Raw genomic sequence first — 13,584 nt, 5'->3', positions numbered from 1 at the left:
GGGGAGGGGGCAGGTGCTTCGCCTTCCCCCCACCAGCCAGTCTCCCGCCCGGCAGAGCTGTCACCTCGGGTCTGCGTGAGGATAGCACTGACATTCATCCATGCAGCCCTCCAATCCCCTGGCCTTGGCGAGGGCTGGCCCAAGCGCGCAGGAGGCGGCTCAGAGGCGGCAGACGGCGAGCGGGGACAGTGGCAGCCAGCGCCCGCGGCAGCAACGGGGACCTGTCACCGTTCCTGGCCACTTGCCTGCAGCCTCCCTGGCACTCGTGAGGGGTTTTGTCCCAGCAGGGACCTGGGCATGAGACCTGCCGCCGACACAAGGACTCGCTTTGCCCGGGATGCCGTGTCCAGCCACGTGCCTCCAAGCTGCCACGGCTCTGCACGCCCACGGTGTGACAGGAATCTCCCAGGAGAGGAGGCAGAGCAGCAGCTTTGCTGGGGAAACATTAAACAAGGTAAAACCGGGTTTTTACACCATCGTTTTGAGGGGACTGTACCATTTCAGGGCGTGCTTTGCCTCCTTGCCCCTCGCTGCTGCATGAGCACAGGGGAAATCCTGCGAGAACCCACCCGACACCTGCGAGGGGACTGCTGGTTCGTGACCCATCACGGACGGTTTAAGTTTCCAGCAAAACTTTACAAAAAATCAGGGTGAGATTAGAGTCAGGGGACCGAGAAAGATGGCTTAGGAAAAGCTCAGAAGTATTTGCTGTGATTAGACAAGCCACATGCACATCAGCAAAAATTAATATAACTGACAACAACATCAGAAAGGGAGAGGCACCACTCCAGGGTGAGAAGAACATCCAAGCCGGCGGGGCAATGGATATTAAACAACCTTCACCTCAGCTGGGTACCCAATTAACGCTCATCTGCACACAGACCCATTTAGAGACTCTGCCCAGCACTCGGCCAGGAGCCTGGACCAGCCCATACCTCGTTTTGCCCCTCCAGCCCCAGCACCGATTTTAACTGATCTTAAAGTTTGCTCCAAGTCCCAGGGCATCCTTCGGACACCGGCTGGGAGGGGGTGGCTGCAGGAGGTTTCATCCTGCAGCCTTGGACATAAGCAGTTACAAATCAAATGAAATAGGAGGCCTGCCTGCCTCCCCTGTTCACTGCAGACGGCTGCTTAGCAGTAGTTTTGACAGCGGGTTTTGGGGTTTTTTTTTGCAGTGTAACACAGATGCTACTACAGCTAAAGTATAATTGCAAAACGTACATTTGCATGCAATTATCCATTTTAAAAGGTGGTAATAAAGTCAAAGGAATTTACTTGGACACAATCTGCTCTCCAGACCTTGTCCTCACAAGACCTAAGCAAAAACCTCCAAGATTACTGCAATAGTCAGTGCAGCTACAGCCAAGAAGCTAAATCATTCCCACATCTTCCCATTAACTCAGCTCTGGCCCATCAAATATTAAAGAGCCTCAAGCCTGGACACAGCTCATTTTACGAAGGTCAAGTAAATCTTTCATCTCTTCTCTTTCCACCTTTGTTTTCCACCACTGTTCCCATCACCAGATGAGCATCACATGCTCTTTCATGTGAATTTTAGCTGTACACACACTGACTCTCAGTAATTGGTGTACAAGGCCCTCCTGTTCCACAGAGATATGATTATTTCATTGCTATTTTTGCTTTATAAGGCTAAAGCAAGAGGTGATTCTTTGCCTGAAGAAGGGACTTTTTTTATTGATTTTTTTTTTTTTTTTTTTTAAATACTCTGTGGTTTCTCAGTACTTCCCACTGGTGATAGCAAAGAGAAAATAACCAGAGCGCAGAGGGCTGAGGGGCCACCAGCAGGCAAAGGGCTGGCTAACCTCCCACGCAGGACATCACCTGACCAGCTCATTCCCGAGAAATCTGGATGGATGGAGGAGGAAGGTCCCCACGGGTTCGTCCCCATCATACCTTCCCACCTCCGGCATCCCCAGTACAAGGATGTCCCAAGGCAGAGGGGGCTTGGGGGTCCCTGCCTGGCCCCTCGGGACCCCTGCACTTGCTGTGCTGCCTGGGGTTAGTGCAGGGCAGTTCTGAAGCAAACACACTCATTAGGCAGGCTCATCTGGCTGGGGTTGATTTCTGATATGCAAAGATCCTTCGATAGGCTGATGTTTTCCTCCAGGGTGACCTCCTCACTCGGGAAGTGGGTTTAGCTGCCATCTGGGTCAGCTCTTCCCTTCCCCGGCAGCACAACTTGACCTCAAACTCCACATTTTACAAGCCCTGCATGAAGCTGTGCCCCAAGGAGCACCAAGGGCACCACACGAGCATCCCGCCATCCCAGTGACACTGCTAGCTTTCTGCAGAGACCTGATGTGACCCAAGAGAACACCAGCACCAAGCCAAGGTCTGGAGGGCTGCTTCTGGACGTGATGCCCCTTTTGCCAGCCTGGGGGGTTCAGCTGCCCCCAGTGCTTTCCCATGAAGCTGGTAAGGAATAAAAAAAAAAAACTTAACAGAAAAACAGGGATCGCAATGGAATTGGTCCATGCCAAAATCCTGGGTCCACACATGCCAAATCCCATTTACTGCACAAGTTCCTCAGTCTCCATCTCACAGCACCCTGGGGCTGGCCCCGGTCCCAGTGGCTGTCAGCAGCCCCGGCCCCTCTCCCAGCACCTAAGCCCCACAGCACCAGCTCCTGCTGCCACCCTGGGGACATGCACCCCCCAAAACCAGCAAGTAGAGTATTTCCAAGCCCTCCCCCAGACTCTCCATCCCCCACACACTGCCTTTGGGTGCCTTGCCAGGCTGCCCAAGAGCAGCCCCCAGCCACACAAGGTGGGAGTGTGCCCGAGCTCTCCAGAGCCACCCACGGCTCCCCGCAGCAGGCAGAAACTCAGCTCTCTCCTGTCCCAGAACAGTGGTTTTGAGAGCCAGGGACGGCCCGTTGCCAGCTGCACGTTTAAACCCGAAGCGGTGGGACCGGGCGCACAAGCTCCCCGCTGGAGAGCCGACACTTTCAGGCTTTTCTGCCCTGGCAGGGCACAGGCACAGCTCCCCGAGGCAGAGCCAGTCCCAAACTCACCAGAGCTTCCTCGGCATTTCAGAGACTGAGCAGCGAACGTGGCCGTTGAGCAGCAGCCGCTCCGGGGATGCTCGGTCCTCCGCAGCACCTTCCCCACCTGAGCGCAGCCCCGGTACCTCCCCGCAGTGCCCGTCACCGAACGGGGCCAGCCGAGCCCCTGACCGCGATGCCAGGGCTCTCCATCCATCACCTCTCCTCGACACTCCCACTCCGCAACGTCTACTCACTCTCTCCAGTTCTGAGTCCCTCAGACATATTCATGGTTGCCATAGGAACTAATGAAACCCAAATTAAAAAAGAAAAAGGAGAAACAGACAGAGGGAAAACTGCTTTGATGCTCTAGTGCCACCTGCGTGTGCGAGTTTCTTCCGCCGAACAGGAGCAGCAGGCAGGCGAGCAGCCCGGCGTCTCACTCGGGCCCTCCCGCTGCCCGGTTCGGTCTCGCCAAATACCGACTTCGCTCTCGCCCCCCGAGAGCCCACTGGGACCTGCAGCCCCTCGCTCCCCTCCACCACACTCCCCCAGGACGGAGGGGCTCGATGCTGCCCCAGCAAACAGCCCTCGCCCCGGGCACAAGGAGCTGGCTCAGGCGGGGGGTCCTGCAGCCCCTCGGCCGCACGGGGACCCCCTCTCGGGGCCACATCCACCACCACGCGCTCGCTATTCCTTCCCTGCCAGGTTTCTGCAAGTCAATATTGATGTTTGCAGCACGCACGAGGCTTTGTGAAGTGCTCCTTGGCGTGCAGAAAGCAGCTTGTCTTTTTGTTAACAAGTTATACACTGAAAGAAAATTGCCTACGCCTGGTATCTTAGCCAGAAGGCTGCAGCAATAATAAGAGGGCGTTAGAAAACCAAAACTATTTTTTTATTTTTGAAAGCTTTTACAAATACCTAATGTGGCTCTGGCTGAGCCCCAATTACAGGACCATTTAATGAAGCAATCTGTCCACAAACCAGAAGCGCTATGAGGCTGTGGAAAGCATTAGCTGCAAGTAGCGGGGATAAAACAACTCCAGTGGATGCTCACCGAATGCCCTGAGCAAACCCCTTCCTCCAGCCGGGGCAGGAGGGAGGAAGGAACGTGGCCCCAGACCCTCACCCCTGCCCAAGCAGGAGCGTGGCAGCGTGCCCCACAGCACCAGCACAGCACCGGCACAGCGCTCCAAGCACGGCACTAATTGCCCGGCATGGTGGGGAAAGGGGGTTAAATGGTACTTCTGCAGCAAAATTGCTGCACAGGCCCTGGAAAAAAAAAAATCAGGGCACAGTGTATGGCAGCGTACGAGGAGCAGCTAAATCCTTCTCAGCTCCATGGGAAAAGGCAAGTCTACTGAGATTTCCCTCCACTCCTAAAAGCGGTAAACATTGATTTAAACTTCTCATTAGTTCAGCAAAAACCTGAGCAATGAGCGTAGCAACAGCGTCTCTGTTGTGCTATTTACAATGGGCATTTGCAGGCTCATTCAGGCAGCAGGTTCCCCCAAGGCTTTCTGTACACTTTTCCATTAATGAATAATTTGCACAAGTAATGATTATAGAGGGAAACCACATGAGCTGTTACCCGTACACATTACCCTGAGCTCAAGGGAGGCTTGGCCAGAATATTTCTATATTAGCACACATTTACACTGATAGTGCCGGAGCCGAGCGTACGCTTGCAATGGAAAACCCCCAACTCGGGGAGCTTATCCAGAAACTGGGGAGAGGGGAGGATGTGCCACGGCGGGAGGGAAGGATCAGTCCCCCCCGTCGCAGAGCCGGGAGGACAAGGCCCTGTGGGAACGGGCGGCATTTCACAGACAGCTGCGAGTGCCGGGAGGACAGAGAGCATCGGTACCACCATTCCCAGTCCTTTCTCGCTTGCTCTTCCCCATCCAGCTGATGGCATTTTCCAGCAGGGGTGGTGATCCCACACACTTCACTCCATTACAGAGCGGGATCTGCCCCAGCGGCCGCCTTGCCAGAGGCCATGCAGCCCACACTGTCAGCTTTCACCAAGTCCGTGGCAAACCCGAGATGGACCCACCAAGCAACACCACCGGCTCACAGACCCTCCTGGGCCCCAAGAGCATCTTCGCCCCTTCCAGAGCAACTCCCAGAGCCCCCCCAGCAGCAGGGGAGCTGGAGCTGGGTAACAAACACAGGCACCCACTATCCCACCGACACCCACCCCCTTTCCAGACTGCAAGATGCAAAAACAAAATAAAAAAACCTCCAGACTCTACTGAATTTACAAACCAGAAGCTTGGTGGCGGCCCGTCCTGCTGATTCCCACCCCCATCCCTCCCAAGGCAGAGCTGGTGCCCCCTGAATGGCACCATGCACGCCTTAACCAACTGATCATACCACGATTGTGTCACTGCGTTTATTATAATCGCTCAGTGCCTGAACCACCTTGGAGTTGACAGGAGAACAAGCCGTGTGACATGCACAAACACATCTCCAGGAACGGGTAGATAACGGCTGGTCTACCCCTGCACAGAGCTGGACCCGGGAAGACAGCCCAGCTAACAAGAAAGCATCCTCCATGCACAAAGCCGTCTCTCCGCACTGCGTATCTCACAGGGAAATCGCTTTACATGAGAGAGAAGAGTGCGGGTACTCACTTGATCTTCAGGCTGGCGAGCATCGTCTTGTCGATCCTGGGGAGAAAGCAGAGGAGCGCGTTATTGCGGGTGCAGGAGGGAGGGCTGTCCCTCCTCCCGACTAGGGTACGGGGGCTGCTGGCAAACCCGGCCCCAGCATCTCCTTCGGAGGTGCCATCAGTCTGGCTGACGCGATGATCACCACAGAAAGACTTGAACAGAAAATAAAATCAACCAACATTTAACCCAAAGTGAAGCCTGGCAGCAAGTAAAACAAAATCCCCCCAGTTACTTCCCGGTGGTGACCAGTGGAGAACTGTTGCCTCCTCATCCAAAATGCCAGAGATGAACTGGGCACCAGAGGAGGACATTATCCATGTCCCAGCTCTCTCCAAAGCACTGGCTCACATCTCCCACAAAACACGTATTTAAAGATGACAGACCCGACGTACTGGGAAGATCACGCCAAACCCCACAAACTCGACCCTGCAGCCTTCCAGGGGAAGGAACAAGGATACAGCAGGGTGCGGGATTTTCATACCTGGCTGGTCGCTGCCTCACTGCATGAGCTCAGGCTCATCCCTGCAGGGCTGTGCCACATCCCCAGCTGGGCACCAGCCGCCGACTTACCCTTTACTTACCCCCTTACCCACCCACAGCCACTGCGAGTACTCGCACACACACCGAGAGCCCTGGGCAGACGGAACGCAGAGCAGCCCCATCGCTCTCAGCCCCGGGCAGCTCCTGCGGGGCCGGGAGGCCCAGTTGCTTCACTTATTTATTTGGCACCGTTAATAAGTGCCTATCTCCACAGAATCACTGTGGTTAAAGTCACATTAATATTAATTAATGCAAATCATAGTAATGTCTCAAAATGCAAAATTATGTCTTTTGGCAGTCATTGCAAATGCTCTGTTATCTGCCGCATGAAATTAATTCCACATCTCAAAAAAAAAAAACCAAACCAAAAAACCACCAAAAAAAAAAAAAACAACCAAAAACCCACACACCAAAACAAACCCCAAACCCCACTTGTTTTGCACTGCGATCACAGAGGACAGGGCAAGGCTGCAGAAATGCAGTTTCCCCTCTACTCGCAGCTTTACCACCCTCCGCTCCCAGGCTGAACTTCTCCATCACGAGGAGGCTGCACCCGCGGGTGACGCAGCGGGACCGGATCCCCGGCACGCCATGCCACAGGCTGAGCCAGCACCGGGGCAGACACGTCAGGAACCCCGCGTGGGGTGTCCCCGCTCCCCACGGGCGAGGGCAAAGCCGCCCTGCACACCCCAGTTCAACCCCAGCCCACCCCGCCTGCACGCACCATGACCCTTCCCAGGGTCCCTCTCTTGCTCAGACCGACATTGCACTCACAAAACCCCACGGCCGCGGGAGCTGCGTTCCAGGCATTTCCCCAAACGTCCGCTCCTGGACAGCCGGCACGCTACTGCTCCTAAAAATAGACCCAGGGCACCCGCTATTGTCACTTAATACTTAACTAGCCAGTCCACAGACCTTGTTGATCATTAAATCGAGTTGAACGCTAAAGCGTGCTGGTGTAAATAGCTGTTGCCAAACTTGGTGGCAGGTGCAAACGAGCCACGGGGACAGCGGGTGGCTGGGGCAGCTTCTGCAGGAGCCACACTGGAGCGGGGAGCTGCACCGAGCAGCTTTATCCGAAACGGCAGGAAGAAAAATCAGTTGCTGTTATTTGGCCTCTTGGAGAGGAAAAAATAAGTGACAAAAAAAAAAGAAACACACGAGAAAGAAAACCCTTCGCTGGAGAAACCGCAGTTGCAATATGACTAAGTTACAAGAGCCGCTTCGTCAGGCCCTGCCCTGCGCCCTCTCCCGAGGTGGGGTGAAGTGAAACACCGCACGCCCCGGTCCAGACTCCTCCCTGTGCACCCCAGCACGGCCCTGGGGCTCCCCGAGACCTGGCAGCACCAGCAAAGGGGGTGTCTCCTCCCCGCTGTCGCCAAAAGCAGCGCCCAGGGGAAAGGAGCGGCCGACGCCAGCTGGGTGCCCACGGCCTGGGAGGAGAGGGGACAAGGCTGGCACCTGCATCCCTCACTGGGGTCCCAGAGAGCTGGGAAGGGCGTGCAGGCAGGGCTGGGGCGGCAGCTCCCGGGCTGCAAACGCCACGGCTTTGCATCGCCCGCGATGGGCATCCCTACCTCCAAGGGCAGCAGAACCATGTCTGCTGCCCCAGGACAAGCACGCTCCTCACGGGACCTCGCTGCCGGCAGATACAGCCAGTAGACATAAAAAAAAAAAAAAAAACCCAAACGATTTACACTCCAGCGCAGGGCTGGAAATAGCGACTGCAGCTACCAGCAGCGGTGGCTGGGTGTGCCCGGCCGCCCCACACGCGGTCCCCACAGGAAGGGTGTGTCGGTCGCAGCCGTGAGAAGATGCAGATGCAGGTACGGGGCTGCCGCAGGTCCCTTCCTTTCCCGTAAACACCCAGGGAAGCGTTTTCCCGGCTGCGCATGCTGCTCTCCAGGCAACGCACGACTGCGAGGTGGGGGGTCTTCCCCAGGGAGTCGTGCACCAACCCCGCTTGGGAGCTCCCCCCGTACCCCCTAGTCTGTCTTTCTCACTGTGCAGACCCCAATGCCGATATTTAAAGGAAAGCGTGCACCCTGCTTCCCGCCAGCCCCAGACCGTGACGGTGGCGCAGCCCCCTAACAGCCAGCAGACCGCATTTTCCTGCATGACTCGCCGGCTCGTGGTTATCTTTTCCCTGCAACTGCCAAAGCGCAGAAGGAAAACAACTGAGCAAAGCCCAGACAGCCCCAAATGCCCCTGCAAGGGGTGGGGGGGTAACAGCTCCGTTCCATCACAGCCAGAAGCTGTCAACAGCAGCAGCTCCCGGGATGCACCCCGTGTGATCGGGGCCCCAGAGCCACTGCTCCCAACGGCAGCTGCAGAGCAAAGCTGCCCAATAGCCGCGATTTCTCTCTGCCACAGAACGAGCCCACATTTCACAAAACTTATTTTTACAGAAGTTCATCGGAGTGCTTCCTTCCCATTTTTATTTAAAGAAAAAAAAATCCAGCTGAGACAAAACACTTGGCTTCAGTAAGGTGCATGCTTCTATTCCCACTTTGCCGAAACCCTCAACAAGTTCGCTGCCCTCCCACAACCCTCTCGGGTACTCAGCATTTCCCCCAGCAGGTTTCTAGCAGCTCCAAGCCTACCGGCACAAGTGCTTGTCCCAAAGCCCCCGCGGCTCCCAGCTGCCCAGCTCCAGCCCCTACAGCAACTGCGGCACTAGGAGAGGAAGGCAGAGCAATCCTCTGCACCAGCACCACACAGCCAAAATCATTACAAAATTGCCAATTTGGCCATCAGTTCCCACAGCCCAATCAGAGTCACACACCACAGTCTTGGAACAGGCATACAATACCTCAGAGAGAGGGAAACTGGAGGAAGGGCAGAGGGAGAACAGTGCCATTTTCTTAAACTGTTTCCCTATAGATCAACACATCTTGGAGGGCAGGGACATGAGAAGCAAACAGTCCCTCCGAACCCGGGGTGCAGGCGGCAGCCGTGGTGCTCTGCCGAGCACAGACAGAGCGGGGACAACTCCGGGAGATGCCGATGGCACCGGGAACGTGCCCCGGACCAGGTGGGACCTCGCCGTGAGGTGCTGAAGGCGGCTGTGAGCTTCGCTGCTCGGGCAGAGGAGGAGTGGGCAGCAGGTCCTCGGCAGCGAGAGGGGCGGGGGGGAACCACAGGACCCTCTTGCAGGTGACATGCCCACGGGAGCCCACCACGAGCCCCCAGGGAGGTCCCCTCACTGCTTGGCACCCACGGGGCGCCCAAAGGGCACGGCGGGGGGGAAGAAGGTCTGTCCCGACTCCCACACGCTCCTGCTGGCACGGGGCAGCGGGAAGGGCTCTGCCGCAAGGGCACCGTGCCACAGTGCCACGGTTCTTCCTCCTTTGAAGCCACAGCAGGAAAAAAAAGCTCCTCGCGCAGCCCCACACTCCCAGTAGCAAAGGGGGGAGAGAAAGGAAAGGCACCCACCAGCCGTAGCCGCCGAAGGAGACGCTGCGTTTTCTCTGGAACATGGTGCTGGCTCGGTGCTGCCAGGGCACTCCAGCCATGGCGGAGTCGGAGGGGGGACACGCGGTGATGGGGCCAGCAGCACCCGTGTGCCAGCCGCGTGGAGGACGACCACTGCAGGCGCTTCCTGACAGCGTGCACGCCGCTGCCCCAGCACCTCCTGGTCAGCGCAGAAGCGCATGCACACATGCAAGCACCAGAAGAAAAGTCATTTCCTTTTTGGTTTTTGGTGTGGGGTTGGTTTTTTGTTTTGGTTTGGTTTTTTTTTGTGTGTGGCCTCAGGCTTTTCACAACCTTACACTGCAAATATCGTATTTCTCCTAATGGCAGGGGCCGCGGGCAGCGCTGCGCAGGCAGCGTGGGTGTCGTGGCCGAGCCGCAGGCACGGCATCGCCCATAAGCATTGTGCCACAGGGCTGCCCCCACCCCGCTTGCCAGCGGGGCCCGGTGCAAAGGGTCACTGGTGGCAACACCAAGGTCTGCCTCACAGGGTGGTTCTTCCCCCGTCTGTCCCCAGAACGGCAGGGCTGCATTCACTGCACCGGGCTGGCTCCCTGGTAGGGGATCCTCCAACTGATGCTCCAGTGTATTTCACGGGACATCTCGCTAAAAGCATTAAACCTCAGTAAGCAAAAACCTCATCACCTCATCTCTCACGGCAAACAGATCCCCGGCTGCCCCAGAGCCTGGCAAGGTATCTCCCACCCGGCCCCCGCGGCACTCAGGTTTTCTCTCCTCGGCAGCTCCGTAACACTGAAGCGCGTGTCTGCAGCCTGACCAGCACCAAACCCCCCTGGTCCCTTAACAGCAGGCTTCAGAAACCCCATTTAAATGGAAATGCTGACCTCTAGCTGGGTATGAGCTCCCATCAATCATAAAGTCCCAAGAAAACAGGCAATCGTCCCCTGCATCAGCCTTCAGGCATCGCAGGGCACAGCAGAGCCCGTGGGGAAGCGAACCCAGTGCCGGGGGCTAGACACAGTGCCCGGGGGGGTCTGGGCACCCCAGCCTCACACCCTCTGCTTCCCCAAACCAGCCACCAGCACCCATCTGCACCCACTCACGTCTGGGCTGCAACAGGGGCTCACCCTCCATGGGTCAAAGTCAGGAGGAAGGGTGGGAATCCCGAGCCCCCTCTGCAATTGCGGCATGGGGGGGGGGGGCCTGCGCTGCCCCAGGGCCGCGGTGGGACTCGGTGCGGGTGACACCAGAGCGGAGCCTTGCACCACAGCCAGGAGAGGACGAGCTGCGTGGCCGCGCATCGTCCACCACGCGAGAGATACCGGAACCCAAAGCTCGCTTCCCAAAGTCCCGGCAGTTTGAAGACCAGCAGAAAGCCTCCGACTGCCAAGGTCCTACTGGTTCGGCTGCTTGAACACTCACCTCCTACCCTGGTGATTTACAATAACGGCTGGCGCGCAGAGACAACATCCCCTCAACTCGGCACCGCCGGGCAGTGCCCGGCTCACGCGGCTCCCGGGGGACTTGAGGCAGCTCTTAGCCCAGCGCTTGGCACTTGCAGGAGTCAGACTCTCATCCAAGCACCCAAAAGCTTTAAATTGAGAGACATTTGGATTCCGTCTGATGTGTGAAAGAAGGGGGGGGGGGGGGGGATAGTGAGTTGAAGAGAAAAATCACTCAACTCCAGGGAAAAAGCTTGGATTGAAATCCAGCTATTTCAACCAACTCCTACTTTTCTGCCCACGGCCATCTCTCCTTAAAGGGATGAAATGATGGAAATCCTTTGCATTTTAGAGCTCTTAAGGACATTATTTAAAAAAAAAAAATCCTAAACCTGCTGCAGGCTTGAAAGCTATAACTCAGGTACCATGAAATATTTGGAGCAGACATTTGCTTGGAGCACATTTGTTTCTGGCGTGCATGCTCCGTGTTAAAGCTCTGCATCAACAGCAGTGTGACGTTATCCTCTCACTTCATCTTCCCCCAGGTCACGTCTTTCTTACACTCATACCAGTTGATTTCTGCCCAGCTCTGCTGAGCTGCTCATGATTTACATGCCTGAAAATAAAAGCTTCCCCGCATGGCCGAGCTCTGCAGTGCATCAGAACACCACCCAGCTGCTGCAGCTCCAGCGCAGCCCCGCACACAGAGGTGCGGTGGCAGGTAGTGACAGCAGCCATGGGAAGCACCAATCTATAGCTGGCATCGCACCAGAAACAACTTGGAGAGTCCCAGGAAAACAGCCAGCTCTTCGTTTAAACATTTACTCTTGCAGCACTGTAAGCACCAATTACTGCATCTTGTTCTGCCACTTCAGTCCTCACGTGAACTCGCTGTCGTCAGAGGCAACATGGAAGCAGAGAGGGCGACGGGGAGACACGCAGCAAGGCAGGGCCAGGCGCCCCTTTAACAGGAGTCAGTAGGTCAAAATTACTCTAGCAGGTCTTCCTTATGCCTCGTTGGCATGACAGTTCTGCTAAAGCACGAAGAGTGACTCACACACCTCTCCCGGGATTTTGGAGCCCAGCAGGGCAGGACCTCGATACAGCCACAGGGATGTTGTCTCCATTTCCCGCTGCCCAGGAGAGGTGCGAGGCAGCCCCCGTGCAAAGCCCACCTACCCCCGCACCAGCAGGGCCAGCACCCGGGGATGCCCGTGGCTGGTGGGGACAGAAGCGGAGCTCTCGCTGCTCCCCATCCCCACGCGTCCCGCAGCCCCCACAGACACAGGTGACAAACAGCACTTGAACCAGGCAAAGGTTAAAAAAATGTACCAAGGACCCAACTCCAACTCCCAGAGGCCACCAGCCTCCCTCAACTCCAGGGTATCACATCAGCGCTTGCCCAGCATCACCTCGCCCGCACGGGAGCGCATCCAGAAATAGTTTGACTGCAATGACATTTTCTCGCTTCTCCTCTTCCCCCCAAGGTATTTCACACAGTTGGGCTCAAAAACAAAAGAAAAAAAAAAAAACCTCCTCCTTTCAGAGGAGGCACAGCCAAATCGTAACTGATGAGCCAAAATTAAGAAACAAAGGCCTGGGGGAGGATGCCTCCTTGGTACCATCTGCACCAGACAAAATTAGCATTTCCCAGAGGCCTCTGCCAGAACCAGGAGCCCATTGCCCTGACCTACCCTGGCCGCATTCCCGACTCCGGTGAGCAGCCCCAGCCCCACCAGTAACACTGGGGAGGGGGTGCCACACAGCTGGGGCAGCGAGCCCCATTGTTAACAGCTGATCAATAAACCAAACTCCCCTGCAGCACCAGGCACTTGCAGCTCCCTGGAACACAACCCCGGGCCTGGAGCACTCAGAGCAGCTCGTGGGGGGACCAGCATGGGGGAGAAGTGCCCCCGTTTTGGCTGGCTCCATCGCAGCCCCCAACGAGGCACAACAAAAGAGCGAAAAAGGGGAGGGAGCGCGAGGCTGCGCCGACAGCAGTGTGCTGACAACCGCCTGACACGAGAGCTTAATGAGCACAAACTGCCGGGCTGCGATTCTGTTTATGAAAGGAAGCACAGGCTATTTCTGCACGGTCCTTACTCAGTTCTCTCATCACCTAACGGGGGACCACGGGGCCTGAACCGCCCCTGACATCGCATCTCCAGCTGCCAGCAAGACCACCAAAACCAGGGCATTCAAAGGTCCATGCAACACAGCACCAGCGCGGGGCTGACCCGCTGCCCGCAGCGCGGGGCTGACCCGCTGCCCGCGCGAGTCCTCGGCACGGATGGTGCTGCCCTTGCCGAGGGACAAGCAGCAGGCACGGGCAGAGGAGGGGGCTAGCACAGGTACCTGGCCATCTCCTCGGCAGTCAGAGCCCAGACCGCTGAGCAGAATTATGCCCAGGAAGGGCAGCGTAATTCTTTCCTTTGTTACTGGGGCTAAGAGAGACTGATTGCATCATTAGTGCTTTAATATTGCATGC

The 13,584-nt window shown here is 56.6% G+C and overlaps 1 protein-coding gene across 1 annotated transcript in view; it reads right to left on the bottom strand.

Annotated features, from left to right (window-relative positions):
* RAP1GAP2 (RAP1 GTPase activating protein 2) overlaps positions 1-9,711 on the bottom strand; it is a 61,332-nt gene extending 51,621 nt beyond the window's left edge. The window contains exons 1-2 of the mRNA XM_010573879.1: positions 9,655-9,711; positions 5,641-5,676 (exon numbers count right to left, since the gene is read on the bottom strand). Of these exons, the coding sequence (XP_010572181.1) occupies positions 5,641-5,676; positions 9,655-9,698 (80 nt within the window). The 5' untranslated portion in view covers positions 9,699-9,711. The remainder of the gene's footprint in view (positions 1-5,640; positions 5,677-9,654) is intronic.
* Positions 9,712-13,584: the final 3,873 nt, after the last annotated feature.

Source organism: Haliaeetus leucocephalus, unplaced genomic scaffold (assembly GCF_000737465.1).
Source record: "Haliaeetus leucocephalus isolate CR32 unplaced genomic scaffold, Haliaeetus_leucocephalus-4.0 Scaffold395, whole genome shotgun sequence".
NCBI classification, from domain to species: Eukaryota; Metazoa; Chordata; class Aves; order Accipitriformes; family Accipitridae; genus Haliaeetus; species Haliaeetus leucocephalus.
The sequence above is the reverse complement of the archived record's forward strand: the minus strand, read 5'-3'. Positions and strand labels throughout refer to the sequence as shown.